Source organism: Dermacentor silvarum, chromosome 3, assembly GCF_013339745.2.
Source record: "Dermacentor silvarum isolate Dsil-2018 chromosome 3, BIME_Dsil_1.4, whole genome shotgun sequence".
NCBI classification, from domain to species: Eukaryota; Metazoa; Arthropoda; class Arachnida; order Ixodida; family Ixodidae; genus Dermacentor; species Dermacentor silvarum.
This window is the reverse complement of record NC_051156.1, coordinates 142,231,717-142,258,038: the sequence shown is the minus strand read 5'-3', so window position 1 is coordinate 142,258,038 and position 26,322 is coordinate 142,231,717. Positions and strand designations below refer to the sequence as shown.

Sequence of the window (26,322 nt, the reverse complement as noted above, 5' to 3'; positions counted from 1 at the left end):
ATTTCGTTTGCGCATTCCCAATCTTCCTTCGCAGATTTCACGTTCAAATGTCCCTTCGTATATTGTCCTGCAACTTCATCTTAGACCAACCTCGCTTCCTTTTACCGCCAGGGCTAGTCGTGAGTGCTTCCTTACGAATTTACGACCCGTGAGTTTCGCAGTGAGTTGACTCGTGAGCGAGTTTGCCTATACATATGCTGCCACGTATGACATGATTGAGTTATATTGGAAGATGTACATCACGCTAGCCTGAGTTATCCCAGCTGTGTAGAACTTTGGCAGGCTTGAGCCCGAATTTAAACCCGAGCATAACTTTGGTCAGACTGAGTCCAAGTGAGCCCCACGTGAAATATATGCACACACACACACACACACACACACACACACACACACACACACACACACACACACACATATATATATATATATATATATATATATATATATATATATATATTGTGAGTGAGTATCAGTGCGTACTGTTTATTTTTCTGACCTAACAAACATTTTGTAAAATCGCGGCGACGGTCGCAGCGCGATGCGACGCAACCCCACGTCGCGCGAGTACTTAAACAAAGATATATATATATATATATATATATATATATATATATATATATATATATATATATATATATTAAGCACGAGAATAGGCGGCCGTGGATGCCGTCGCCGCTTGGGTCCACGGCCAAACAATTTTCTTCTCCTCTCTTCAAACGTTGCTTATATGTCTGCTGATCTGAACATTCCTCGGCTGTAGTTCTTTTGAATCCTGTGCATACGGCATTTCTGGAAACGGAAATATAAAGGAGCGCGAAAACACGGAACACCGTAGGGGGACACAAACACAGCGATAGTGCGTCTTTGTCCCCTTATTATTGCGATAGCAATTATATGGACACTTCCACCGGATTTCTGCCGTCGGCGTCGCCGTCGTCGTCGTCGTCGCCGTCGCCGTGAGGTTCCGTATAGATAAAATCTTCGCCGCGCGCCGTATGCCCGAGCGGAAGCGTGCGGGGTACGCACGCTGTCACGGAGAGCGAACGCACTCAATCTTCCACGCGCAAGCAAGGAAGCGGGAAGCGAGCGCCGGAGGGAGCGGGGGGGGGGGGGGAGGGGGGCGCATTTCTACTCTGCCAACAACCGCGCTCGTCGCTCGCTCGCACCGTCTCTTATATCCACACGGCTCTGACCTTTATGCGCTGTGCATTCGCCGCTCAGTTTCCGTTGAAGCGATAGACCGCACGTACCTTCGCCGCCGCAGCTTGCTGTCAGCGTTCTGACAGTCGTTGTCTGCAGTCATTCAGTGTGATCTATTCATGTTTGTTTGTGCGCGCTTACACCACAGTTAGTAATAGTCGGGCCACATTTTCCAACGCACGCTACACATGCAATGCTGCCCGGATCGGCAGTGCAGCGCTACAGGTGTGTCCCTTCGCACGCGCTGCCCACTGGAAGCGCTTCTCATCAACACCACCGTTTCACACGCGCCTTCTCGTGGTCATCGAGTCTCTCTTCATGTCGGTCTACTTACGCCGCAGCACACCTGCTTACTTAATCAGCTCATGTTTACTACAATTCATATTGCTACCAAAGCCGCTCACCTTACTTCGTATGACATTGCTGTGTTGCTATCGCATTCATTGCTTCGCCCTTAGGGCGAAACTGTGACATTTTTATATAACCTATGCTTCCGCGCTGTTGTTTCTTTTTGTACACAATTTGTTTTACGTATCCAAATCTACATCCTCATTTCAGCAGCTTGAATGTTGACTTACAACGCCCGTTTTACACAGAATCACTGGTCATACCAGTGATTCTGAGTGTTGAATCTACGTACTTCGCGTGAGTGAATCGTGAAGGTTGAAATGTCAAGTAAATTTCGATTGGACATTATTTACGCTTGACCTATAAGCATGGCTTGTATATTACCTGACTTCGGTACATGCACTGAATTTGTAACATTCAATGAGTACGTGCTTTAAAACGGCATATTTGACAGTGAAACGACCTTATATGGGCTTCGGACGGTGCCGGTAACGTCGGTCTGCCGCGAGAGCGCGCAGTTCAGTTTTCATTCGTTCGGAAGACGAGTTCCCGTTGAGACGGGTGGGCCAATAAAGATAACGCGCGTTTCTATCACCGTTACAGGGCCAGTAAGCAAATTTTATTCGGGAGCATCGAGTTTAGTGATTTCTCCTGGATGCTTGACTCTCGCAGAGGGCAGCACAAGGAACCCTCGGCCCGCATGACTACCGGCAGACTATACGAAGATGACGGCCTGCCGTCACCCTTAGAAACTTCTTGCTGCCTCGGTGACCTGCATGCGGCTTAGCCATTTAGACATGGAGGGAAGCCAGGAGTGTCAGCAGCTGCGACAGTCTCCGCAGCAGCGCGAGCGACAAAGGCAGCCGCCGGCGCCGGACGATCCGCGGTCCTGGCTGGTGGCTGTCGCCTGCGGGTGGAACCTGCTGTGGAGCAGTCTCATCCGTCGCTCCACGGGAGTCATCTACGTCGCCCTGGTGAGCACGTTCGGCGCCACACGCGAACAAAGCAGCTTGGTGCTCAGCGTCGGCACCAGCATCGCCTGGCTGATCGGTAAGTCATCTCTTCCCGAAGACTAGCTGTTAAGTGTATATTTCTCGCACATTTCGTGCCCTCTGTCACAAGTGCATCGTAGTCATGTTTTTCATCATTATGCTTTGTTATCAGAAGGAGCCAGTATAAAAAATGTGTGCAAAAATAATCGACGATTACTGTCAGTGTAAGCGAATAGCCCGAACAAACGAACGAACGAACGAACGACCGAACGAACGTTTTCATTGCCGAGTTCGACCACCAACCATCGACCACCGTTCACCGACCAACCACGAAAACGGACGAAAGTGGCAGAGATAGCTACGTTCGCTTTATAAATACTGCCATTTGTCCCCGCTTGCGATTCAATCCCGCGAGTCCGCGACGTTGTTGTCGCCGTGCCATCGTCGACGCCATCGTGCCGTTGTCGACTGTCATTGTTACTTCGCTATTATTGTCAACCGTCGCTGCCACCGTCGCGTCGTTGTATGCCGTGGTTGCCCTAGTGCATGCTGAATCTTTTTTGGTTAGCATTAAAGGCCTCTACACTATAGCGATCCTCTAGAAAATTTCTTTCTTGGCCCATAAAAGGGGCTGACATACGGAATTTCTGCAGTTCATACTGCCAAACCAAACCGACTTGAAGCTACCGCCGTTTCAACCCATTTCCCTCAGACGAACTTGTATTGAAGGAAAACCTTAAAAGTGGCTCGTACCTATAGTATAAGGACATCCAAATGAGCGTTAGAAGAGTAAAGTGGCTGGCGAAACGTTTTTCGGGATTGTGCAGATCATATCCATGGTCCATAGGGGAACAACGGACTAATAATAGCCGCAGCCACGCGAGGACGCCAGAGCATCTGCAATGGTGGTGAATTTGTCATACGGCGTTCATTACGTGACTAGGCGTAGGGTTTCTTAGCACAGTCTAGACACAGGGAAACAACGAGCAATCGCGTGGCGGTGCGTATGCCAAAGCAGAAGCAGTGCTGGCAAGTTTGTCAGGAAACATTCAATTAAGCGACATCAAGGCTTGTTGATGGAAGTGACGGGAATGGGATCTCTCGAAAATTTGATTCAAACTTACCCGAGAGCCCGTGATTTTTTTTCTGGCTACGCTGGTCAGTTTTGAAGTGAGCTAGACGAACATCTACGCCATTTGAACGCTAGCGTATAGAAAATAAATGTTGGTGTAGTTTTTCGTTGATGCTTAACGATTTTGCGATATCAAAATGACCACTGTTACCCCGGGAAAAGTCGTCAAACCAGAAAAGACGTAGAAACGAAAGACGACGTCATTCCTAGTTTCTGCACAATAGCTCGCCTCGGCGTCATATATTTTGTTTGGGAGCGTGTACTCGCGATTTTAACGTTAATGACGGATTTCTTTGCACTAGAAGAATACTCAACGTAGCAAACTCCGAGAACGTCTCCTGCGCAACAAGGGCCCGAACATGTGAGAACATTTTAAAATTCTTGAAGCACGTCGCATTGACGCCCTAGTGATGGGGTTCCGGGCGTGAACTTCAAAAAAAAATAGCATCATAATAATCGGCGCATCCCACGCATATGTATGCATCAGTGATAAGTTAATTTTTCTTTTGTGTTTAGGGAAAAGTCTTAGCTTCACTTCTCATTGACTTCTTGTAGCTCGATATTCCTCGCGCGGCAGCTTCTGTTGGCGACCTATTCATCACTTCTAGTAGCCGACTTCGTCAATTTTCTGTAGCCGATTTCTTTAATTCTCTATAGCTCAACGCAACTGGCTTAATGTACGCTATGGTCATATTTTGTTCCCTTCACTTCTTTCCCCGCGCTCGGCTGCATATGTTGCTGACTTCACAACTTCTCTGTAGCCGACTTCTTGAATTCTCTATAGCTCAACGCAACTCGCTCTATGCGCGCTCTGGTCCTATTTTGGTCCGTTCACTTCCTTCTCCACGCTCGGCTGCATCTGTTGCCGACTTCGTAGCTTCTCTGTAGCCGACTTCAATTTCCTGTAGCAAACTTCTTCATTACCCTGTAGCTCAACGCAACTCGCTCAATGCATGATCTGGTCATATTTTGTTCACTTCTTTCTCCGCACTCATCTGCTTCTGTTGCCGGCTTCGTCACTTCTCTGTATCCGAGTTTACTTCAATTTGACCTTCGCCTTCTCCAGTAATGATAATTTTGGGACAAATTGATCAACAACAAGTTTTGAAAGAATACTTTAACAGCCTAAGTTATATAGTGTTAGCCTCTAAAGTCGCTTTAACATCATACAGCACTCTAGAAATTAAAAAAAAACAGATTTGGACAGAAATATGGTGATAAACGAGTTTCCAGCGCTGTAAAACATTTTCTACTGCAGTGCACCTAATGCATGGTTTCTGTTGTGCTCTATTTCGTTGCAACTTTACTGGGCATTTCTTCTTAGTATTCCGGCTGTGCGCTTCATTTAATTGCCAGAGGAAAACTTCCTTCGTGATATGTAGTAGTTCTTCTTGTAGCCCTGTCAATCATCATTCATGATTAAAAAGAAGCTTCACCTTCAGTACTATACGGGGTGATTTTATAGCTTCCCCAAATGTTTAAAAATTGCCTTTGGCAGATAGCACAGTTCTAACCCTTGAGCTAAATTACTCTACTGGCCGCTCCAGGCACTTAGCGTGTACACGCGGGCTTCTTTCACGCTCGGAAAAACACTTTTATGTAGCCCGTATTGAGCAGCAGAAAGCTGTATGGGAAGTGTTTCATGTTGCTCTACAATTTTCTAATTTACACTTGTCAGTCATACAATAATATAGAAGTTGATTATTTATTAATTCTAATTACCTAATTAGTCGGAATGCAATAAATAATTTGAGTGTCTCCAAGCGACGGCAAACATTAACTTTGTTCCAACCAGTTACGTGATATTTGCATATTTCTAATGTTTGGCTCAAGTTACGTGAAGCACCCTGTAGTCTTTCGGCTGGTGGAGTGAAATGGCTGTCTAGGGGCCTGAAATAAATGGTTGTGCAGGGGATAAAATTGCTGGCATAAGAACGGCTTGAAGATATGCTATGTTTATGGAGTTTTATACACTACCAAAACATTTAAAGCTGGTGCTTTCAGATAGTTGTTGTGTATACACGTGACGAACCCGGAGCCTATGCCAAGCGGTAACGGCATGCATGGCCCACAGTTCCTTCCCTCCGACTGGGTTCATGTTTTTATGTGCAAAACCCTGTTTGATCTGTCAAGTTCTTAATTGTGCATATTAAGTACAGTGAACTCCAGAGACGCATTTATATCCCACAATGTCGCCTATGAGAGGCCTTTCAATAATGCATATTTCTACTGATTTCAATTATTGATGGCGATGCTCTCATACGGCATGTCGAACTGTTCTTGAGGTCTGCATATAGTCCAGTCTCAGCTTCAGACTACGTGCAAGACTTTATGTTTTCACTTATGTTCCATGGCTTTTTTAAAGAGTTTCTTTTAATGTTTAGACAGCTACATCACAGCACCCACTTTTTCTCCTTCAAAGACAGAGGGGAAATAAGAGAGAAAGGAGAGCCTCGACTTCACATAGGGCATATAATGGCAGCTCTGAGGTCTAGAAGCGCATGATCACCGTTTCAAATTCTATAGTGAGCCACCTCAGAGGCCATGATATATCCTGGCCTCGGAAATAAGAAAAAGCTGAATGGAATTGAATGCGTGTTGCGTGGTTTGCGTGAACCTGCAGGTCCCCTCGTCGGCTTCCTCACGAAGCATGTACCGCTGATGGCGTTGTCTTTCACGGGAAGCCTCGTGACGGCCGTGAGCGCGATAGGCTGCGCCTTCGCTGGGGACATGACGGCCGTCTTCCTGCTGCTTGGAATCTGCAGCGGTAAGCATTTCACTCTCCAAAACGAGCAAGCATAGTCACTATGCGTTCGTCGCACTGTGGCAGAAGCGCATAAAACCAACAAAAGCGATGCAGAAGTGAAGTGGTAAAATTCTTTTTGAATGTAAGATGCTCAAAATCAACAAAAGCGAGGGTCATGAAGTACATAAGCCGTGTAGTGGAAGGCTCCGGATACATTTTGACCACCTGCCTCGGTACACGATATTTTAAGTTTCCCCTCATCAAAATGCGGCTGGTAATCGAACCCACGACCTCGTGTTCACCAGAAGAACGCCATATAGCCACAGAGCCCACGCCGCAAGTCATGCGGCAGCGTTTCTGCAGCTGGACTTCGGGGTCTTTGAAGAACCAGTTCATGTGTAATACAACAGCCGCTCAATCAAAACTCACAACCTTGTGCGTTTTCATCGAGCGGCTGTCGTAATACTTTCACCGAGCCTTACGTGAAGGAGTTCTCCCCATTTATGTGGTTGATAAGTCATTGTCCTGTAAACGTGTACATCGGATCTTGTCGACGCCAAGACTGGTGCAAACGGTTTGTCAAAACGTTTGCCAGCAGTACCTATATCTACGAACATACATAGATATACGCCGAGCCTGGCGTAGGTATGTTCGGTTCTGCTGCCGGAACACGTTGTCACCGGGTGTGCCGTCGATAAGTTCCTGCCCTACAGACGAGCGTGCCGAGCCTTGCCGACGCCAGAAACAGTACCGACATTTTGCCAAGTGGCCTTGCCTGTATCTACACTTCACGCGTATCCGCTTTTGGAAACGCTGCCACCGAGCGTAGACCAGTCCAGTTTTCGGTGGCTCAACTGCTGCCTAGCCTGACGTAGATAGCTCTTAGTTTGTGTCCTTGGTTTCGCTCACAAAAGAATCTCGCTTTATCTGTAGTGCACCTTGGATTTCAAAAGATAAAGGACACCTTACAGTTTCTCTATGCAATTCGCTACTGGGAATATCTCATGGTAGTAACTTCCACGTCTCTCTTTTGCATCTATAAATGTCATGAGCGATTGTTTCCTTTGGGTAAAAAAAGATAATATTGTGATCGTTGAGTCCTTGTAGCCGATCATTCACAGATTATTAAAGAGTTAAAGGTAATATGGACGCCGACTAAAAAATTAATGACAAGACGTTTCGGTGCCCGTACGAGAGCCTTGTTCACAAACTTGAACAATGCTCCCGTATGGGTACCGAAACGTGTTTTTGTTTTATTTATGTTTGTGGTCGGCGTCTGTTTTTACCTTTGACTATGATTGATCCCGACCAGACGAGTTTTCGTCAAACACTTGAATTCATTGTTAAATAGTGTTGGCACGAATGACTGCGAGGAACTGCCTGCCTGTTATGCGTAACCAGCGAACTGCATTCTATCAGAAAAATAAACTTATTCATACTAACGAGAAAAATTTAGTTAAATTGTCCAATCTGCGCATACTGTGAGTTCGAATGAATTTGCTAATAATTCATGAACAGTATCAACTTTTTTTTAATCGTGGATAACTTAAGGTAAAATAAATATGTTCTAGAAAGTCACGAAATTGGTACTATGGCGCTCGGTATGAGCTACAACGCGGGGCTCTCCCAGGCTGGATAGTAGCGCCGATTGGCGCCTTGTTCCCGACATAAAGGGAGAGGGTTCCGCTGTTCTTGTTACGAACATCGCCCCTTCATGCCTGATTTCGCCCTCTCTGCCAAGCTATCCTAGGCTTGAGGAAACATTTGTTCCGCGAAAAGAGAGAGACAGAAGAAAGGCGAAAGGCAGGGAGGTTACCCAGAGGGGAAGATCCGGTTTGCTACCCTACGCTTGGTAGAGAGGGGAGGAGGAAGTCGTGTCCGCGATAATGGTCACAACTAACCGGTGGCTCCCCGGCTTTTGTGCGAGCTGTGCGTCGTTTATGTTTCAGGAAGTGAGAACTGCCGTCACCCCGGAATTTAAAGTTTGATTTAACGCCCCTCGATGCGCCGTCACACAGTTTCTGCATTACCGCTCAATGCCTAATTTGTCCTTTCTCTCTTTCTGCGTGGAATCGCAATATAAACATCGCCGGGAACTCGCTCCTTCTTAACTGCGATATTTCATCGTCCTGACCGTTTCCGTCAGACCAGGAGTTGGCACGTGAAACGCTGGAAGAGGGCGAGAGAAAGGGCGATTCTCGAAGCAACAACAACGTAACTCTCTCCCATTAAGTCGGGAACACCGCACTGGTTCGCGCCACTATCCAACCTGTGAGCGTGTGTTGTAGTTCATACTGAGCGCGATAGTACACCCTCTGATTCATAGAGCACTGCATGCCCCTATGGAGGTCCTGCCCGTCATCTCTTGTGCTGTCTGGCTCGCCCCCATAGACAAAGAAGCCACGAAGGTATACCATTAGGCCTCCTGCATTACTACAGAGAGTATGCTTGCATACATGTCTAAGAACTATGCCGTCGGTGCCTCTATACAACCTCTGTCTCAGACTGTCTGCCAATTTTCTGGTTACTCTCGCTTTGCCCATTTAGGCCATACACATCCGTAATCACTGACTGATTCATTCACTCACTTAACAATATCTTTAATTATGACCTCTTTCTCATTTTTTAATCTTTATATAAGTCCAACTTCTTGTCCAGACGTTTTTCTGAAATTTATAGCATCTGGTCTGCCCTTCTTCACATTTCTTTTTATTAAGGATAATATTACGTTAACTGTACCGCATAACCAACTGGCCCAACAATTTTCCATTACTTTTTTTCGATTTCGCGTCCCGCCCCTTCCTTCAAACTATGTTTATATCTCTTTCAATCAGTAGCCTTAGTATACCGCTTTCAACACGTTTCGCGCTTACGTCGTACGTGCGCCCGATCGTCATATTTGCCAAAATCTTGTTCACGAGGTCTCTCGCCATTGTAGGTATCGGCAACGGCATCGGGATGTCTACGAACGACGTGATCATCGGCAAGTACTTCAAGCGATATCGAGGCTCGGGCAACGGCATCTACTACACGGGTGGCACATTGGCCGGGTTCGCTTTCCCGCAGATCCTGCACCTCCTGCTGCATGTAAGGTCTTACTCGCGAGCCGAGGCCCGCTTTCGTACAGTAATTCCTCTTGCTTATACGATATGAACAGAAATTAAAAGACAAAAGCGTACCTGTAAGCTCAAGAAATAGGTTCAGAGCCCGTTGTGAAACGTTAAAGTTTACGTCGAGCGACGTGGTTCCCAGTGAAAATGTGTCCAACTGCCCACCGTGTGGTCTCTACTTTCAAATGATCGCTAAGCAGGAAAAGCGGCCGGTCTTCGCAAACACCAATGAAATTTCCGCTTTAACCGGTTCCCACAGCGCGTGGAATCCGCTGGGTCTTTTTGTTTTTTTGTTTTGTTCTTTTGACATCTACGAGCGACACGTATGCAGAGTTACGTATTCGGTGACCCAAGTTGGTCCGACGGTTGGTTTCGAATCCGGTTCTCTCAGCACTGCAGCCCGATGTTCTCTACCCATTTGACCATGGACCACCCAGTGACTCAAGTTAGCGAGAAAACGCTTAAAGACACCGAAAGACACCAGAAAGCGTCTGAAGTATCCTGAGAATGTGTGGCGTGCAACGTTAGTGATGACGACGAGCCACAAGAAACAGAAGTAGATTTTTACAGAACAAAAGGCCTAGCTGACGGTCATTCGCCTCGGCGGATAAAATCGCCAAGGAGCCTCGCACGGGCTGCTCGTGACATGCGCCACGCGTTCGCTTCGCTGCAATGGCCTGTGCCAAGCCAGCCGCCGTTTTCCTCGTGCTCTTCGACGTCGATGTTGCTACAAATGCTAATCGCATAAAAAAAAGCTTCGCGCAAGTGTCATCTCTCTTCTCACTCAACAACTTACTATATGTATCAACTCACCAGTAGTCCTGCTTAGTAATCAATTAAGGTTATGAAGAACATTCCTCTGGTCAGGTGCCATAATGAATGAAGAAGCTGCGGTCATTAAGCAAGTCAAGGTGAAAACGCAGAGACATTGCGGAGCCCTTGCTGGTTCCTTAGTGCCACCCTAGTGCGAGCAAGTGCGGCCAAGGAACCCGTACGGGCTCCGGAAGGTCTCTAGTTTTTCACCTTGACTTGGTAAGTCCCGCATAAAATAAGCGGAACTGGTAACCCTGAGCTCGTTCCACAATTTCGTCTGTTCTTCCTTCATGCGGTCCCTCCCAATCCTGCGCAGGAGTACGGCTTCACAGGCGCCTTCCTCATCACGGGCGGTCTTATGCTCAACGCACTGTCAGCGTGCATCATCTTGAAGGTGCCTCCCTGGGAGGCATCTAAATCCGCGCGTGCCAAGATCTCGTCCGCGACAGCGGCAGCTAACACATCCGGCAACGAAGAGCGGCGGCGAGGATCAGCCACGAATTTGGAGCGTTCGGAACGAGGTACACTCACCTTTTCTTACTTTTATTTCTGTTACAACTAATAGCTTAAATTCCTTTGGCTTAACAGTGTTAAGGATCGGGTAAGTTGGCATTCCATGATGTAACTTCGTAGCGCGGAAGCAAATGACGATGCAGATGTGTAAGTCGTTTCCCTTCTCTCTCGGCCTTTGTTTTCGCGCGACGAAGTTACAACTTACTTTGACTCTTTCGCCCGTTTTCGTTGTGGTCTTTATGATTTACATGTTTACATGTTGTGAGAGTCATTGCAGAGAGGAAGAGGCGGTCTCTTCTGCAACCCTTTAGGGTATATGTCTCAGTGCCTTGTGGAAAGGAATTAAGGGGGACATAATGAGGAATGAAGAAAAAAAATAACTTTGTCACGGTCGCAGCACACATTGCCGAGAGCGGCAGGCAGGCTGCGCATTTACAGCTTAGAAACCAGCCCCGTATCCTCCAGATGGAGCGCTCGGGAAAGCAGCCATCCTCTCATCCCACCGCCCTCTCATTTTTCGGCAATTTGAGCTGTGCTTTCATTTGAGTGAAATGGTATGACCCTTGTTTGCTTTCTTTTGTTGACTGTTCGACAATTATGCGCGGTGCTAACCAGCGCAAAATGTTGAGGTTACTGCGTTATGAGGCACAAGCAAACGCGTCACGCACCAATAACGCATTCAATCAATTAATGCTTTTGAAGTATGGCCACAGGCTTTGGCAAGCAGCAAGACAGAGACTACAGCAATTAAACAGCCTGCGTAACGTCTACACTATTGTATAGAGGTTTACTAAACACAATAAAAAGGTGAGATCTGTAATTATTCCGCTTCATTTATAGCTGAGACCGGAAGAAATGCACATTCCTTGTTTGTCTTAACAGGAAACAATTTATGAGTGCATGACGAGCACAATTGTGCTATATTGGTGCTTTACTTATAAATCACAATTATTTGTCACATTCATACGGTTAAAATCTTGTAACTGACAGGAGTTACCAAATTACCCGAATTCGTATTCCCGTTTCACAAGCATACATGCGCCGATGGCTGCGGCTAAGATTATTATATTTGCGAGGACACTTAGTTGGTGGCTCGCTTTACTGCTGGTGTAAGCTTATGTCAGTCTGTAAGGTAAAACTGATGCTAAAATGACGCATGCTAAAACACAGAAACGGGCGGCAAAAGTCTGCTTTGATGAAAACAAGATAAATTAGAAGCTCTATTCGTGACAATTTTAATTCTTGAAGCAGACGTGTTTGAGCAGCGCAATTTTCGAGTCGAATACGAATATTCGAGGAAAAGCGGCTTGGGACAAGGTACCGAACAGGAACTTTTGGCCATTTAGCATGGAGGAAGGAAGAAAACTGAGGAGAGTCCCTAGCCCCTCCGCTCGCTAGGAGAAAGGTGTGGAGGAAGTCACGTGGTAATTTTCGCTGTAGCGGCCATGCTGTCGGGGCACAATGCGGGTTTGTTATATGGTGGTGTGTGCTCATGCGTGTGCTGCCCCGTAGGTCTCGTACCTAGTGATGCAGAAATATCGATACTACTATCAATACTATCGATGGTTGAGTCACTATCGAACTATCAATGGTAAAAAAACTATCGATAGTATGAAATCAACCGTGCGAACTCATCGCAGCATAAACTTGGTTCACCGTGTGCGTGGTATATGGTGGGGGGGGGGGGGGGGGGGGGTAACTATGACAAGACTCTTCGCCATCGCAGTCTACCAGTCTACTACAACGCGCCAGCCGCACGCATATGCGCTTACTGTTCGGCACCACAGAACTTTGTTTCCATGAAGCTTCACTCACCCAGAGAACAATATACCTCAGGCCGCCGTCAGCGTATTTAAATGCGTAATGACGCTCTCCATTACTGTCCTCTTCGTCGGCGCGTTGTGGCATCGTCACATCTCCGCGGTTCCCGGCCGCCCAAAACTTGCATGTTCAATAAAGCAAAACGATTCTTACAAAGCCACGACCTGCATACGTGTTTAATTGTTATCATAAACTGCAGATGGGCTAGCCATAGGTCGTGATGTGCGTGTTGCCGGTCATCGCCTGCGCATTCTTGCAGTGAAGTGAGAATGCACAGATTTATTTTCAGAGCGGCCGGCAAAAGTGGCGGAGGACCGGCCCCACAGTCTAACTTGCGGTGTTCATTATGAATTCCTTTCAACGCCAGAGCACAATACTCGGACAAAATGACTTTGGCAACGTATCGCGATGGTATACACCGCGATTGGATCCATTGGTCGGATCACTATATACGGTGCACGCACATTCACGCAGCCCGCTTGGTTGCGCGCCGAAGGCGAGAAATGTAAAGAGAGGAGAATCTGCCCCGACAAGACGGCGGATCAATGTCAACTTCCGGCGTCACTGAGTTTCACGAAGAGTGACGTCAGGGCCTCTCCTTAGTTTTCTTTTCCTCCATGTCATTTAGCAACATAGCAGAGTTATTTTTCTTGGCAGATACTTTGTTACAGGGTGTAAGAGCCATCGTTTCGAATACGTGTTGGTTTTAAAGCGTAAGCATTCTTTGGCGAGTACGTGGTTCTGACATAAAAAAATAGTGCCGTTTGACTAAATTCTTTTCTCAGTAAACCTATAAATCCTACTATAACTAATATTACTCACGAAGGATCCATTATATCTACCCCAGTCGACATCGCTAACGCATTCAGTGAATACTTCTCCTCCAACATTCCAGTTCCATCTGTTCCCCCAAAGGAACTTGTTCATTGCCGTCATTCATTTTTTATTTTTCCCACAACTCCTAAAGAGGTAAAGAAAGTAATAATCAACCTAACATGCTCTGCGAAGACGTCGTAAAATGTATTTGAGACGACCGTCATAAGTATACAAGCACAGGGAACTACAGCTCTGGAGCTGGTGTAGATAATATTCATGCTAACCACATAATTGGTTGCTGATTTCATTGCGATTGTGCTCGTCTTGATAATTAATCTAAATTTTCAAACTGGTATATTTCTCAGCGCGTTAAAAGTAAGTAAGGTAATCCCGCTATTTAAAAATGGTGATAAGTCACTAATTTCCAATTAAAGATCAATTTTTGTTCTTCCATTAGTTAGTAAAGTTATTGAAAAACTAATCCACATTCGTCTGTCTAGCTATCTCGAAAGATTTAACTTGTTTCACCCTAAACAATTTGGATTGCGTCACGGGTCATCAACTAACCTTGCTCGTATTTACTTCACTGATAAACGCAAAACCGAAACTGAGAAAGATAACTACATTGGTTCTATTTTTTTTTTTAGACTTTGTTAACGCTGTTTATACAATTAGTCATGCTATTTTACTCTCTAAACTTGCTTCTTATGACATTGAAGGAACCCTTCTAAGCCTCTTTCAATGTTACTTATCTGATCGTGAGCAAATATTATACATTTCTAGCATTTCTTCTAACAGAATAATCAACATTGGGGTTCCACAAGGCTCAATTGTTGGTCCACTTTTATTTTTATGATATATTAACGATCTACCTAAATGTCTAACTTCCCCAACAGAATGCATCCTATATGCCGATGATACCCCTCTTTTATCTTCGGGTAACTGTTTAAACAGTCTTATAACGACCCTTAATGCTGATCTTACATATATGTACTTGGTGTGCTAAAAACAAACTTTCAATTAATTCTTCCAAATCTAAGCTTTTAATCTTCAGTTATAGGTCCAATAATGACTATCAGGTTATGTCAATCTTTATTCAATTGCAAGCTATTTATCCCTCCAACCACTGTTCATTCCTTGGTGTTAAGCTTGGCTCACGCTTAAAATTTAACTTGCATATCTATGAACTACAAAGAAAAACTTCTTACGGGATTCGTATTCTACTCAAAGATGGGTGTTATTTTGATTTACATACTCTGGTTACTCTATACCGTGCTCTATACACGCATTCATTTATAGCCATCTAAATTATTGCATAACTTCCTAGGGTGAAGCATATCACCCTCATCTTTCTTCGTTACATGTACAAAATCAAAACATCCGTATTATTACTGAGAGTAATCGCCCATCACTTGTTACAGAACTGTACCGCGATCTTAACATACTCTGTATTACTAATCTGGTGAAATTAAATTTTTACATATTTCATATCGAGCAATTAAAGACCATCACCAAAAATATGTTTTCATGCAAGGCCTTACCAATACATTTAATACACGTTTATCTCTTAAGAACAATTTTTCACTTCCAAAAGTCCGCACTAACTACGGTACCCAAAGAGTTGGTTTTGTTTTAATTGTGGAATTATTTGCCTTGTAATATTAAAACTGCTGTTTTCGTGTGATCATTTAAACGTTTGCTTCGTGGTTTTATTCGTAATCAATAACACAATTTTACTAATGATATAAGCTGTCCTTTATCGTTTTTTGATGAGTAATGACTATTTATTGATTTACTATAGTTGTTTAATCACTGAAAGTATTGTACTTGCCTAATTATATCGTTAATAATTGTGTTACTGCTCGTATTTTATTGTAACTGGTCTTATGAGTTTTCTTGCTGTTTAGTAGTTTCACATTTCATGTAACATATTACTAGGAGGTCCACCTACAGTGTTTTCACTATGGGACCTCCTTCTGTATATAACATGCTCACCTTTGTACATGCATTTTACCAGAATAAACTAACTTCAACCCCCAGCAAAATCTGTGCGTCATGCTAAAAGTGCACAGAAATGCGTAATTTGCGAAGACTTTTAATCGTTACAATAGTGTAAATGTAGGTGATCGGTAGCTTTATAAGTGATGAGGAATAACTGAAACAAAAAAAAAAAAGTTGGCAGTCACTTTAGCATATGCTGAAGAGGACGAAGGCGAAAGGCTGCGTGCCCACGAGACATTAAGTTACTTGACATTTTCACTCAAATGCGTTGTTACTTCCAATTGTTTTCTCCCACCAAGGTCGTGGGCTCAAGCGCCTTAATTAACTGTGTCTTAATTAACTTTGCTTTAAGTAACACCATAGGTCGGGGGTCCCACCAAAGGTCGTAAGTTCGAGTGCCTTGATTAACTCGATCCTAATTTACTGTGCATTAATTAACTTTCCCTTAAGCAACACCAAAGGTACTTGAACCCACGACCTTAGTTAATGGCATCAGCACATGTTGGCACCATAGATTTTGGTGCCATATACCATAGGTCTCTATCTATAGAAAATGCATGGGGAAGCCATAGTAGGGGTGGGCCAGCTTGAAATTTTGGGGTAGGCCAACTGAAATTTAGGGGCGGCCCAACTTGAAATTTCGCGTTGGGCCAACTTGAAATTTGAGGCGGGTCAACTTGAAATTTTGGGTGGGCCAACTGAAATTTCGGGTTGGGCCAACTGGAAATTTGCGGCTGAACCAACTTAAAATTTGCGGCTGGGCCAACTGAGATAGGGGTATGCTTACGCATACTTTGACAATTCCAATGGAGTTTCCACATAATCTTTGAAAAGACGAATATCGGAAGAAATTGAATCCTTAAATCAAATATGAGTCCAATAAGTACTCATTTCGTATTCGAATAAATTTCGCACATTCACACACATGCGTTGTTCGAATCCCAATATTCCATCAAGACCTTAATTAATCGAACGGAAAACGGATTTTTAGTCCAACACTTACGTCATTTTTCTTTCATTCTTTAGTTCATGTTCACGATCAGCTTGAAGTCAGAGCTAGCCCTGTTGAACTCACGTGCTAAGTTAGACGCCCGGTCATTGCGGAGGTCAGACGCCTTCATTATGAGAGGTCCTTGTGCATGGACGAGTCTACAGCAGCATACATTTTGTTGGGTCGGTCTTGATAAAATTCTAGCACTTATAGGCGACATTCTTATACTTGCGCAGTTTTTAGACGTAACTGAAAACCGCCGGGACTTTTATCTGCAAACAGCGATAGAGTCTACAGAGTATTTCGATGCTTACGAACGAAAATCCCCGAAACATGCCACGCTTATACCTTACGAACCTTACGAAAGCGTCATGGCAAACTTAGCGGACTATATAATAACTGGTGGACTACATTACTATACTGACTTCGGGTGGTTTCTCCAATCCGTTTTACAGCAAGAGCCAAATCCGGAGCCGTTTTCAGTTTAAGAGGCAGGCTATAACAGCTCTCGTTCACTCTAGCAGAGCACATTGGCTACCTCGGTCGAACAACCATCGGCTTTTCACAGCGACAGCGAGCGAGAACGTTTGCGAGGGCTTGGCCGCAACGCTGCTACAAAACATGCCTCTGAGCACGGTGGAAGAAATATAAGCTTCTGAACTGTGCCTTATAACTATATACAGCTTGCCGAATCAACGTGACAGCAGCACAAGACTCGGAGGCACCCTGGCCAAAGATGCCGCAGTGCACGCTCTGTCAAAGTCGATTTCGCGGACTGAACTTGCCGAGTCCTTGTCGAGTGCACCTTTTCAACTTATAAACTGAATTGCTCTCTTCCGGAGAGTGACAGTCTTTATTTACCATGAACAAGCAAAGTACTCTCAAGAAAGATTCATATGCTTGAAAAGCAAGTACACTCCGTTTACGGAGTCACATTTACCCCTTTCGTATACTCTTCCTCTTTTTTTCAAGCGAAGCTTGTATTGGCTCACAAGTTTCGGTGGCGTTGTGGTCACGCAAAAACCCGGCTCCCACAGTAGAGCAGCTGTTCCAGCTCCGCCGGCGTCGGATCACGTGACGCGCACGACCAATCAGGATCGTTTGGTGTGTCGCGGGGAGGGACAGGAAAGGAAAGGGGGTTGGCGCGCGCTCCGCCTGGCTTCCCTCGCCTCAGATCAGTCTCGGCGTCCAGAGGTCTGGATGGGAAGACAGTGCGTGGTGCGTTCCGCCGAGGAGCAGGTTGCGTTTGAGCAACGGCGCCGCGAACTCGCTCGGGAAAGGGCTCGTCGTCGACGTGCCGAATCTAGTGTAATCACAACCACAATCTCTCTCTCTCTTCCGAAGCCCAGGCGAAACGTCAGCAACAAGCCGCGGACCCCTAGTTGCTGGAGCGCAATGTTGATGCCAAACGTCAGCGTCGTCTTGCCCTCCAGGAACTCGACTACGGTGGTACACGCCTCGGCAACGCTAGCGCCAACTTCCCCGGTGTGACGGTCAGGTTTCAACGCGAGTTTGTCAACCTTCGGAGCCAGCTGCAGTGCGTCTGACCGGTTGTGGTTCGAGCAGAACGTGGTACTCGTCAGTGCAATTCGTTCCGAGGAACACCGAAGAAATACACGACAAGCTTCGCTTACCCGCATTTTCTCGACAGGGGAGGGGCTGCTGATTTCTTTTTCTTTTGTTACAGTACAGCTTAGTTGAACATTTTACAGCGCTCGAAAACTACCATCCAAAGAATACACCGCATATGAACAAGTAACTGAAAAATATTAAATACTGTGGTTTTACGAGCCAAAACCATGAAAATTAGCATCACAATGTTAAGACCTGATGATCGATGTTGCCTTCAGCGAAACGAGACGACACGGGGTTGCGCGGAAATTAAGGAAGAGTGAAAGACTTGTGTCGGTTCTGTGGCCGCGGTGCGAGCCCGCGGAGCAGCTACGCATGCGCACAGGGTCACGCCCGTAATGGTTGCCTTAGCAGGGCCAATGTCCCAATGAATAATAATATCTAATACAAGCCTCTACACATCGCGAGTCAAACACACGCACTTACACCTTCTAAGTATTGTCTGGCTGAACCTTCGGCAATAATCGGAATAGCTGGAGAACAATGTTAAATGCGCAGTGGTGACAGTCCAGCAGGTTTGTGTATGTGTCCCTGCTCGCCTGCCCCGCCTGTGAACGCGGTCGCGACGTTGGAGTGAACGAACGACACCAGCTGACGTCGTCTGGCCGTTTCTTTTCGTCTTTGCACCGCGACACTTTGGATGTCATCATTATCATGCCAGCCACGGACACTTATCGTTAAAGGTGCACACCTGAACGAGACCGCACAGTAAAAGAGCAAGCCAACAGAGCCGTCAGTGCTTGCCGTTCCGCGTCATACGTATATAGCTTTCGTGATCTGTCCAGAACCAGGGTCACGACATGACCTATCGATCGCCAGGATTGGGCGTCGTGAACGCATCATTAGTTTTGGCGCCCAAAGTAAAAATCGTGTGCAAGTATTACGTGTAAATATAAACGCAGATGTATGCCGCAGCTGCTGAGAATTATAAATGGTTCCCTTCTTTTCCCTTATAGTGGCGGCGATTAATGATACCGACAAGACCGTAATCGACGCCGGCACGTCCGCCGGCGCCGAACTGAGCGGCACCAAGCTCAAGGACGTGCGGTCGAAACCTTCGCCCAAGAGCACGTCGATTTTGAAAAGCTGCGAGGATTTCGTCTCTTACGCGAACGGGTCTTCCCCCGACAACCGAGCGGACATCGTCGGCGTGTCTACACGCGAAATCTCCGACGGACGCACTCCAGCTGTCGCAAACAGCACGACGACCACGTGCGAGTATCCTCCCTGTCCTAAACCTATACAGTTCGGGCGCATTTCCTTCCGCTTCCTCAAGAGAAAACAAAGCGGCGACGGCGACACTCCTTCGTACTCGAGCTTGGACGGCGCCTACAACATTCAACATGGCGAAACCGGTAGCACTCGCAACAATAGTGCCGTCGCACCTCCGTGGTCTGTGTCCGAACCAGAAGTCGTCGTCGTCAGCGGATGTCCCGAAGTCGTCGCCGTCGACGCTGCGGTCAAAGGCCTCTGTCGCCAGACGTCGGCCGGACCAAACGCACTGCAGGCCAACGGCGATGGCGGGGACTCGTCGCACTGGAGCTTCCTCCGGGCGCCCGTCTTCTACATGGTGGCCGTGACGTGCGCCTTCTCGGTCTACACGCTGCTGGTTCTGATGATCCTCGTCGACTTCGCGGTCGAGAAGGGCTTCACGCGCCGCGACGGCGCAGTGTTTCTCTCGGTGTCCGCCATCGGCGACGCCTGCGCCCGGCTCGTGGCCGGCGCGCTGTCGGACCGGGCCTTCTGCGACCGGCGCGTGCTGATGAGCGCCAACGCGATGCTCACGGGCGCGCTGTGCGCCTCGCTGCCCACCATGCGACCTGACCGCTACGCGGTGACAGTGCTCATGTGCGCGGTGTTGGGCTGCACCAGTGGCACTGTGGCCGTGCTGTTCGTGCCCGTGCTCGCCGACCAGCTGGGAGTGGAGAACTTGGGACTTTCGTCGGGCGTCACCCGGTTCGTGATGGGCCTCGCTTACCTGGTGTGCCCCAAGATCACCGGTGAGCGCGCAGCAGCACATATATGGCTTATGCGACACAAATTTTCGTCCATAACTATAGCTGGCTGCCTGCCTGTGACGAGGCGGCTATATCACCTCTACTTTACTCACCTTCGATTCCCTTGCACGCGCCCTCTCTTTTCAGCGTCAGTTGGCCGCTCTTTCCCTCTAGCATCTGCGCAATTTTCTCGCGTTGCGTACCGTTTCTCTGGTGTCCTTTTCCACTGCAATCGTAACACTCAATCTACCTTTGTGCGCCGGGTCTTATTTTCCCCGCCTGCAAGCAGTGAGCAGAACCTTTACATATAGTTGCCTTCAAGTTACCGCGCCACGATCTAAGAGAGCTTGTCCGGAAACGCATTATTCTTTACTATACTTTCACGAAACCGGAGGCCTGATCGCGACGCCACGACAGGCCTGTTACCGGAGGCCTGATCGCGACGCCATGTCCAACCACAACGCGTTACCCAGTGAACCATTAATGTACCATAGATGTCCATAGAACATCATGTTTGAGACATTGCACACATCCTATAGATATCTATATTTATCCAAACAACATTACAAATACGTACCATGGATAATCTAAGTCCCATCCAGATCACGTTGCTCTAACGTTGAAAGGATGCCACAGCTGGACATAAGTAACATCTAATAGATGTTCTTTTATTGCGATAGCAATTATATGGACACTCAAAAGCAGATTTCTGCCGTCGGCGTCGCCGTCGCCGTGAGGTTCCGTATGACGTCATTTGGAGAAGAAATCGTCGCCGCGCGCCGAACGCTGTATGTGCGAGTGAAAGGGCGCGAGGGGCGCGTCTTTCACGGGGAGTGAACGCACGGCGGAGAACAAACGCGCGTTCCGCGCCGTGCTCGCTTAAGGGCTGCAGAAGTAGGCGTCTCTTTTCTCCTTTACAATCACCATATATGTAGAGCAAACGCACCTTCTTCCGACGCGCGAGAAGCCGTGGGGGAGGGGGAGGGAAGGGAGGCGACGTTTAGCTGCGGCACCAAGTGCCTATTTATATCACAGGCTCCGGCAACAGTCACCAACGCCGCACGCATTTTGAGCGAACGCGGGCAAAACGCCGATGGCGTCGACAACAGTTCTGCGTGTTGCCGATGCTGCTGCATGTCCAAGTTTATACAGCTGATAAAGCTAATATCATTACTCCGTATAGCTCTCTACAAGTTTGCTATCGCAATTGATGCTTCGCCTTTCAGGTGAAACTGCGACCACTTTTTTGGGGATGCAGGAGGTCCATAGAACATCTACTGGATATTTCCTGCTGACGCTATAATGAGCTGCATACCTGCGAGTGCCACAGCACATGTACTATCGAATACAAATGAAATGCGAACAGCAGAGTGTGTGGCCAAAGCGTAACTAAAAGCACAGTGTGCGGCATCGGCCAGCGATCATTGTACACATGCATGTGGTTTCGATGTGGAGTGCAGGGCTGCTTGTCCTAGTGCGTATTACGTCACCTGTATTTTGTTTGAAGCTTGTATTCTCACCCCGCCATTGCAGTGCCATTCCTATCTGTGATTACTTTTAAGGTGGCTAGCACTGTTGTTGAGCATCCAATGCAATACAGTTTTCGTGCTATTCAAATTACAATTAGAAATGCGAAAAAACCCGTGTACTTAGATTTAGGTGCACATCAAAGAACCCCAGGTGGTCTAAATTTCCGGAGTCCCCCACTACGGCGTGCCTCATAATCAGATCGTGGTTTTGGCACGTAAAACCCAATAATTAATTAAATAAATAAAATTACGATTAGACACTGGCAGCTTTGATGGTGGTAACAAAAGCAAAGCAATGCACGTTAGCAAGCTGGGTGAATGCTAGCTATATCACACTACAGATGTAGCGATGGTGCTAGTCACCATAACACTGTACTGCCAGGTCGGTATGGCACTGCCTGAGGAGAGATGAGAAAACAACTTTCGGACAAAATACGGGTGACGTTTATCGCAATAGGGCGAGCAGCGCTGCACTCTTCCTCGAGAACTACATCTCCACGCACGTGCACAACGACTGGCCGACGACATGCATCGTATACCTTTAGTTATGCTTCGGCCACACGCTCCCCTGTTCGCATTTAATTTGTCCTCGATGGTACATCTGCTGAATCACACTAATGGCACAGTTACCCCCATTGTCGGCATGTAGCTGGTGACTTTGCTTGAAATGTTTTGTTAACGTGTAAACGTGTGAATGTGAAAATATAAATTGCAACACTTATTAAGGTGAAATCCTTAGATGGCTCAATGGTCGAAAAATCCGATGTCCAGCGTTGCAGCACCAAAATTCAATGGCACCAAAATTGGGGATTGAACCTTCGACCTTTGGTGTTAATTAGGTTGAAGCGAATTAAGGCACAGTTCATTAAGATAGAGACAATTACGGCACTCTAACCCACGGCCTTTGTAGGGAGTCGAAACCACTTGGAGATATGGGCGAACCGGCCACATCCCCAAGTTATCTCCAAGTTGGATTCCAATCGACATGTTGAAGGTAGAGAGTCGAACCCCCTACCTTGGGTGTTCATTAGAGCGAAGTTACTAAGGCAAGTTAATTACAGCAGAGTTAATTAAGGCACTCGAACTGTTGACCTTTGGTGGAAGTCGAACCCACGACTTTTGGTGTTAATTAAGACAAAGTTAATTAAAATACAATTAAGGCACTCAAACCCTCAACCTTTGGTTGGAGTAGAGCCCGCAACCATTGGTGTTAATTATGACGAAGTTAATTAAGGCACAGGTAATTAAGGCACTCGAGCCCACAACTTGGGTAGGAGAAAACAATAGAAGTAACAACGCATGCGAATGAGAATGACAAATAATTTAATTAATGCTTCGTGAGTGCGCAGGCTTCTGCCTTCATCCTCTTCAGTGTTCGCTAAAGTGACTGTCAACTTTTATATATAGTTCTAGCACTCATCAAAATGCACAAACTGTGCTAACAAAATTGTAAATCTGCATTTTGATCATTATGCATCATTACAAATCCTGCAATGGCTAAATGAAAAATAGTGAGTTCAGTAAGCACTAGGTAAAGCCCACCAGGGAAACTCAATGTCATACCAATGTTACTTTTTATTTATACAACTCATACAGCTTTATTACAAAAATGATCAGCGCCCCGCCAGGCACATGTATAAAAATATTCATTACAAGTTCTAGCTGTATACAAAAAGGTTAAACGTGGATCTAAAAAATAAATAAAAACAGATCCTTGAAAATTAAACTTCACTAAAACAAAAGTGACGAGAAAAGGGTGTTAACACTCGGAAAATGACTAGCAGGCACAATGCCACGATTATAATTAAAAAGAATAAAACTGATTAGCAGGAGGTAATATGGCCTGCTTGCCAGCACCTGCTTCTGGGGCCACCGGATTCAAGATAGAAAGCCAGTACTTTCTAGCTGGATTGAAAAATATATGGTAAAATAAATTCCACGCAAGCAGAATCCAGAGATGGAATGTTCATCTTGATAGGCAACTTGGTCAGGCAGCTTCTCAGATCACAAAAGTGCCAATAACATAATGCTGCCAGAGACTTAGAGATAGGCATTGCAAATGAGAAATATCCCTGACACTTGAAGAGGAACGCCGGAAACCAAGCGATACAAACATGTGCGAAAATTAAACATCAAAACATTGCCTCCAGAACATTCCCGTAAGCGCTCCGCAAGGCGAACAAACGTACCACAAATAGCAGTCAGAAGCACAGCTGACTGTACAGTTCTGCCTAGTATATAGGTACTTTGGCCATGGTCAACCGCACAAAAGTCGAAAAGACATAAATAAAGCACACGCTGCTCGCGCCCGGAACATTACTGCGCACTTGCATCGAGGCGCGTGTTGCTGAATTGATATCAGTGGCGATGCGAAGTCAAAGCTATTGCGAGTTCAAGCTTCTTTTTTTCTTTATAAACTGTCGTAATACATCAGCAAGTTAAAGGTTACGTATTTTCAACAGTGTACTAATAGATATAACTGAAAAATAAAGCATCTTTGTATGAGAAAGAAAATGACGTAACCGAGACCGAAAGCATTGCGAAAAAATGGCGAAAGTATTGGCTTTTGCGCGCGGTGTCCAGCAGCAATGTTACTAGACCTCCAACAGTGCTTGCAAAGGTCATGCTAAATTGCAAAATAATTAATTAAATGCTTTTGCTCGCCTAGCTTCCCATTGTTAGGCATTAGAGACAATTTGCTTGTATTTCTGCGGCATAGTGCATGCATCTACTCATAACGCACTATGTACGATCAATGCACGAGAGCTTTGAATGTGCAAGAGATGTCCAAATCATAAGGACATTCGACGTCCTCTGGATGACCCTTGACTGCCACGTACTAGTCGAACATACTATAGATGTAAATTGGACGTCGTTAAATGTCTTGGATATTTGGTCTTTTGTGGTACATCCAATGGATATTTGTGGTTCACTGGGTAGAGACGTTTATGTTACCCATGTGTTCTCGTCGAAATAAAACGGGCTGCGTGTTATCGGTTACGTGGCCACCGATACTTTACACCAGCAGCTCAGTAGAATGTGGTTGGTCATTATTAGTAAGAACTCTGCGTCCTCTCCGATTAAAATCTACGCCACAAGATAGCGCTATCAGCATTGTTGCCGACACTGTGGCCTTCATGGGCGTGTGTATGAAGGCTGCTACGTCCACCCTTACAGCAACCTATAATTCCGCAATTGCCAACACGCTTACGGACATGCTAAAGTTATCTGACTCCTGCAAGGGCACCTTTTCGTGATAATTTCTAAGAAGTTTATGAATGCGCCTTGTATTAAAGGCAATCTAATGCTGCCAAGTCGTCGCACATTTCCCCACCTTTCGCGCTCAAAGTTGCGCGCCGCGCTCACGCGGACCATGCTCTATCCATGACCGCGCCGAGCTGTTGTATATGCGCATGACCGTGGAATCGTACAATAGTGGATGCTTCTGAGCTAGTTGGTACATATCGACTAACTCCCAACTGCAGGATACAATATAACACATCATGTAGGCAAACACGACATAAGGCCAGCCCTGTGCAGTGCGTGTGTTCGTAGAGTGATGTAGAAGTTGTATTCTGCTTCTTGAACTTAGTGGATAGTCGAAATGTCGTGGCGCGCACGCACACCACCAGCGGCATTAGATTCTGAGTTTCGTGGTAGAGTGTTATACAATGTGGACCTTGAGCCCTCTGTTCCAACTCTTGAGGTACGAAATGAATCCGAGGAAAAAAATTGCACCGATAATTATGATAATCCATAACGCGGAATTTGAGCGCAGCTCCATATGTATTTTCATTTCGCGATATATTGGCTGGCGCGGACAATCCGTCTCGTGCTGCACGTTGCAAACGGAGCGAAGTTTGGCCTCGTTAATCAGGAGATCGCGGGAAGCAGCGTGTCAGTGAGGCGTGGGCGCGATTCACAGCAGCCGCCGCACACAACCTCCCAGACGACGCGCGCTACCCTGGCGCCATCTCATAGCCATCGTCGCCGCAGTGCGCGTCTGCGCGGCACTACGCTTTTCTTCTCACGCTTTCGCCATATACCCGCCTCCTCCGCTTTCCGCCTCATGCTTGCTCTGCACAGGGTGTCTACCAAGTTGACATTTTCAGATTCCCTGAGTTTTCCAGGTTTTCCCTGAGTGATTTTGCTAAATTCCCTGAGTGAAACGGAACTTTTTTACATCAAGATGGGCTGACACCATGTTGCCTGATGCTGTCACTCTTTAGTAAGCATGTTTAAAAAATGCGAAGCATCAATTGCGATAGCAAATTAGTAGAGAGCTTTACGGAGTAAGGATAGTAGTTTTATCGATCAGCTGTATAAACTTAGACATGCAGCAGCACCAGCAATGCGCCGAACTGTTGTCGACGCCGTCGGCGTTTTGCCCGCGTTCGCACCGAACGCGCACAGCGCTGGTGACTGTTGCCTGTGCCTCTGGGGGCGGCTCCGAAGTTTTCGACGAGATCCGAACGGGACACTTGTCGAGCAGCGTCCAAAGTCTTTACCACCTTCTCGCCTCACCGCATTTTTATATAAATACGCATTTGGGGGCGCAGCTAAACGTCACCTCCCCTCCCTCCCTCCATTACCACAGCTTTCGTTCCCTTTCAATTAAATTACAGCTAATTTAGGGACGGGCGATTAGTGGATTTGAGTTCGAAGCGAGTATTGATTTGGT

General features: G+C 46.4%; 1 protein-coding gene across 5 annotated transcripts in view; it reads left to right on the top strand.

Moving 5' to 3' along the window:
* The window catches only part of LOC119444827 (uncharacterized), a 186,969-nt gene that overhangs the window by 157,982 nt on the left and 2,665 nt on the right, over window positions 1-26,322 (top strand). For 2 of the 5 annotated variants that reach the window (XM_049663680.1, XM_049663682.1), the window contains exon 7: window positions 19,354-20,115. In XM_049663680.1, coding sequence (XP_049519637.1) covers window positions 19,354-20,115 — 762 coding nt within the window. Of the gene's footprint in view, window positions 1-2,246; window positions 2,599-6,295; window positions 6,440-9,356; window positions 9,506-10,657; window positions 10,863-19,071; window positions 20,116-26,322 lie in introns of those variants that run through there. The other 3 variants (XM_049663679.1, XM_049663683.1, XM_049663681.1) reach the window with 3 other exon arrangements.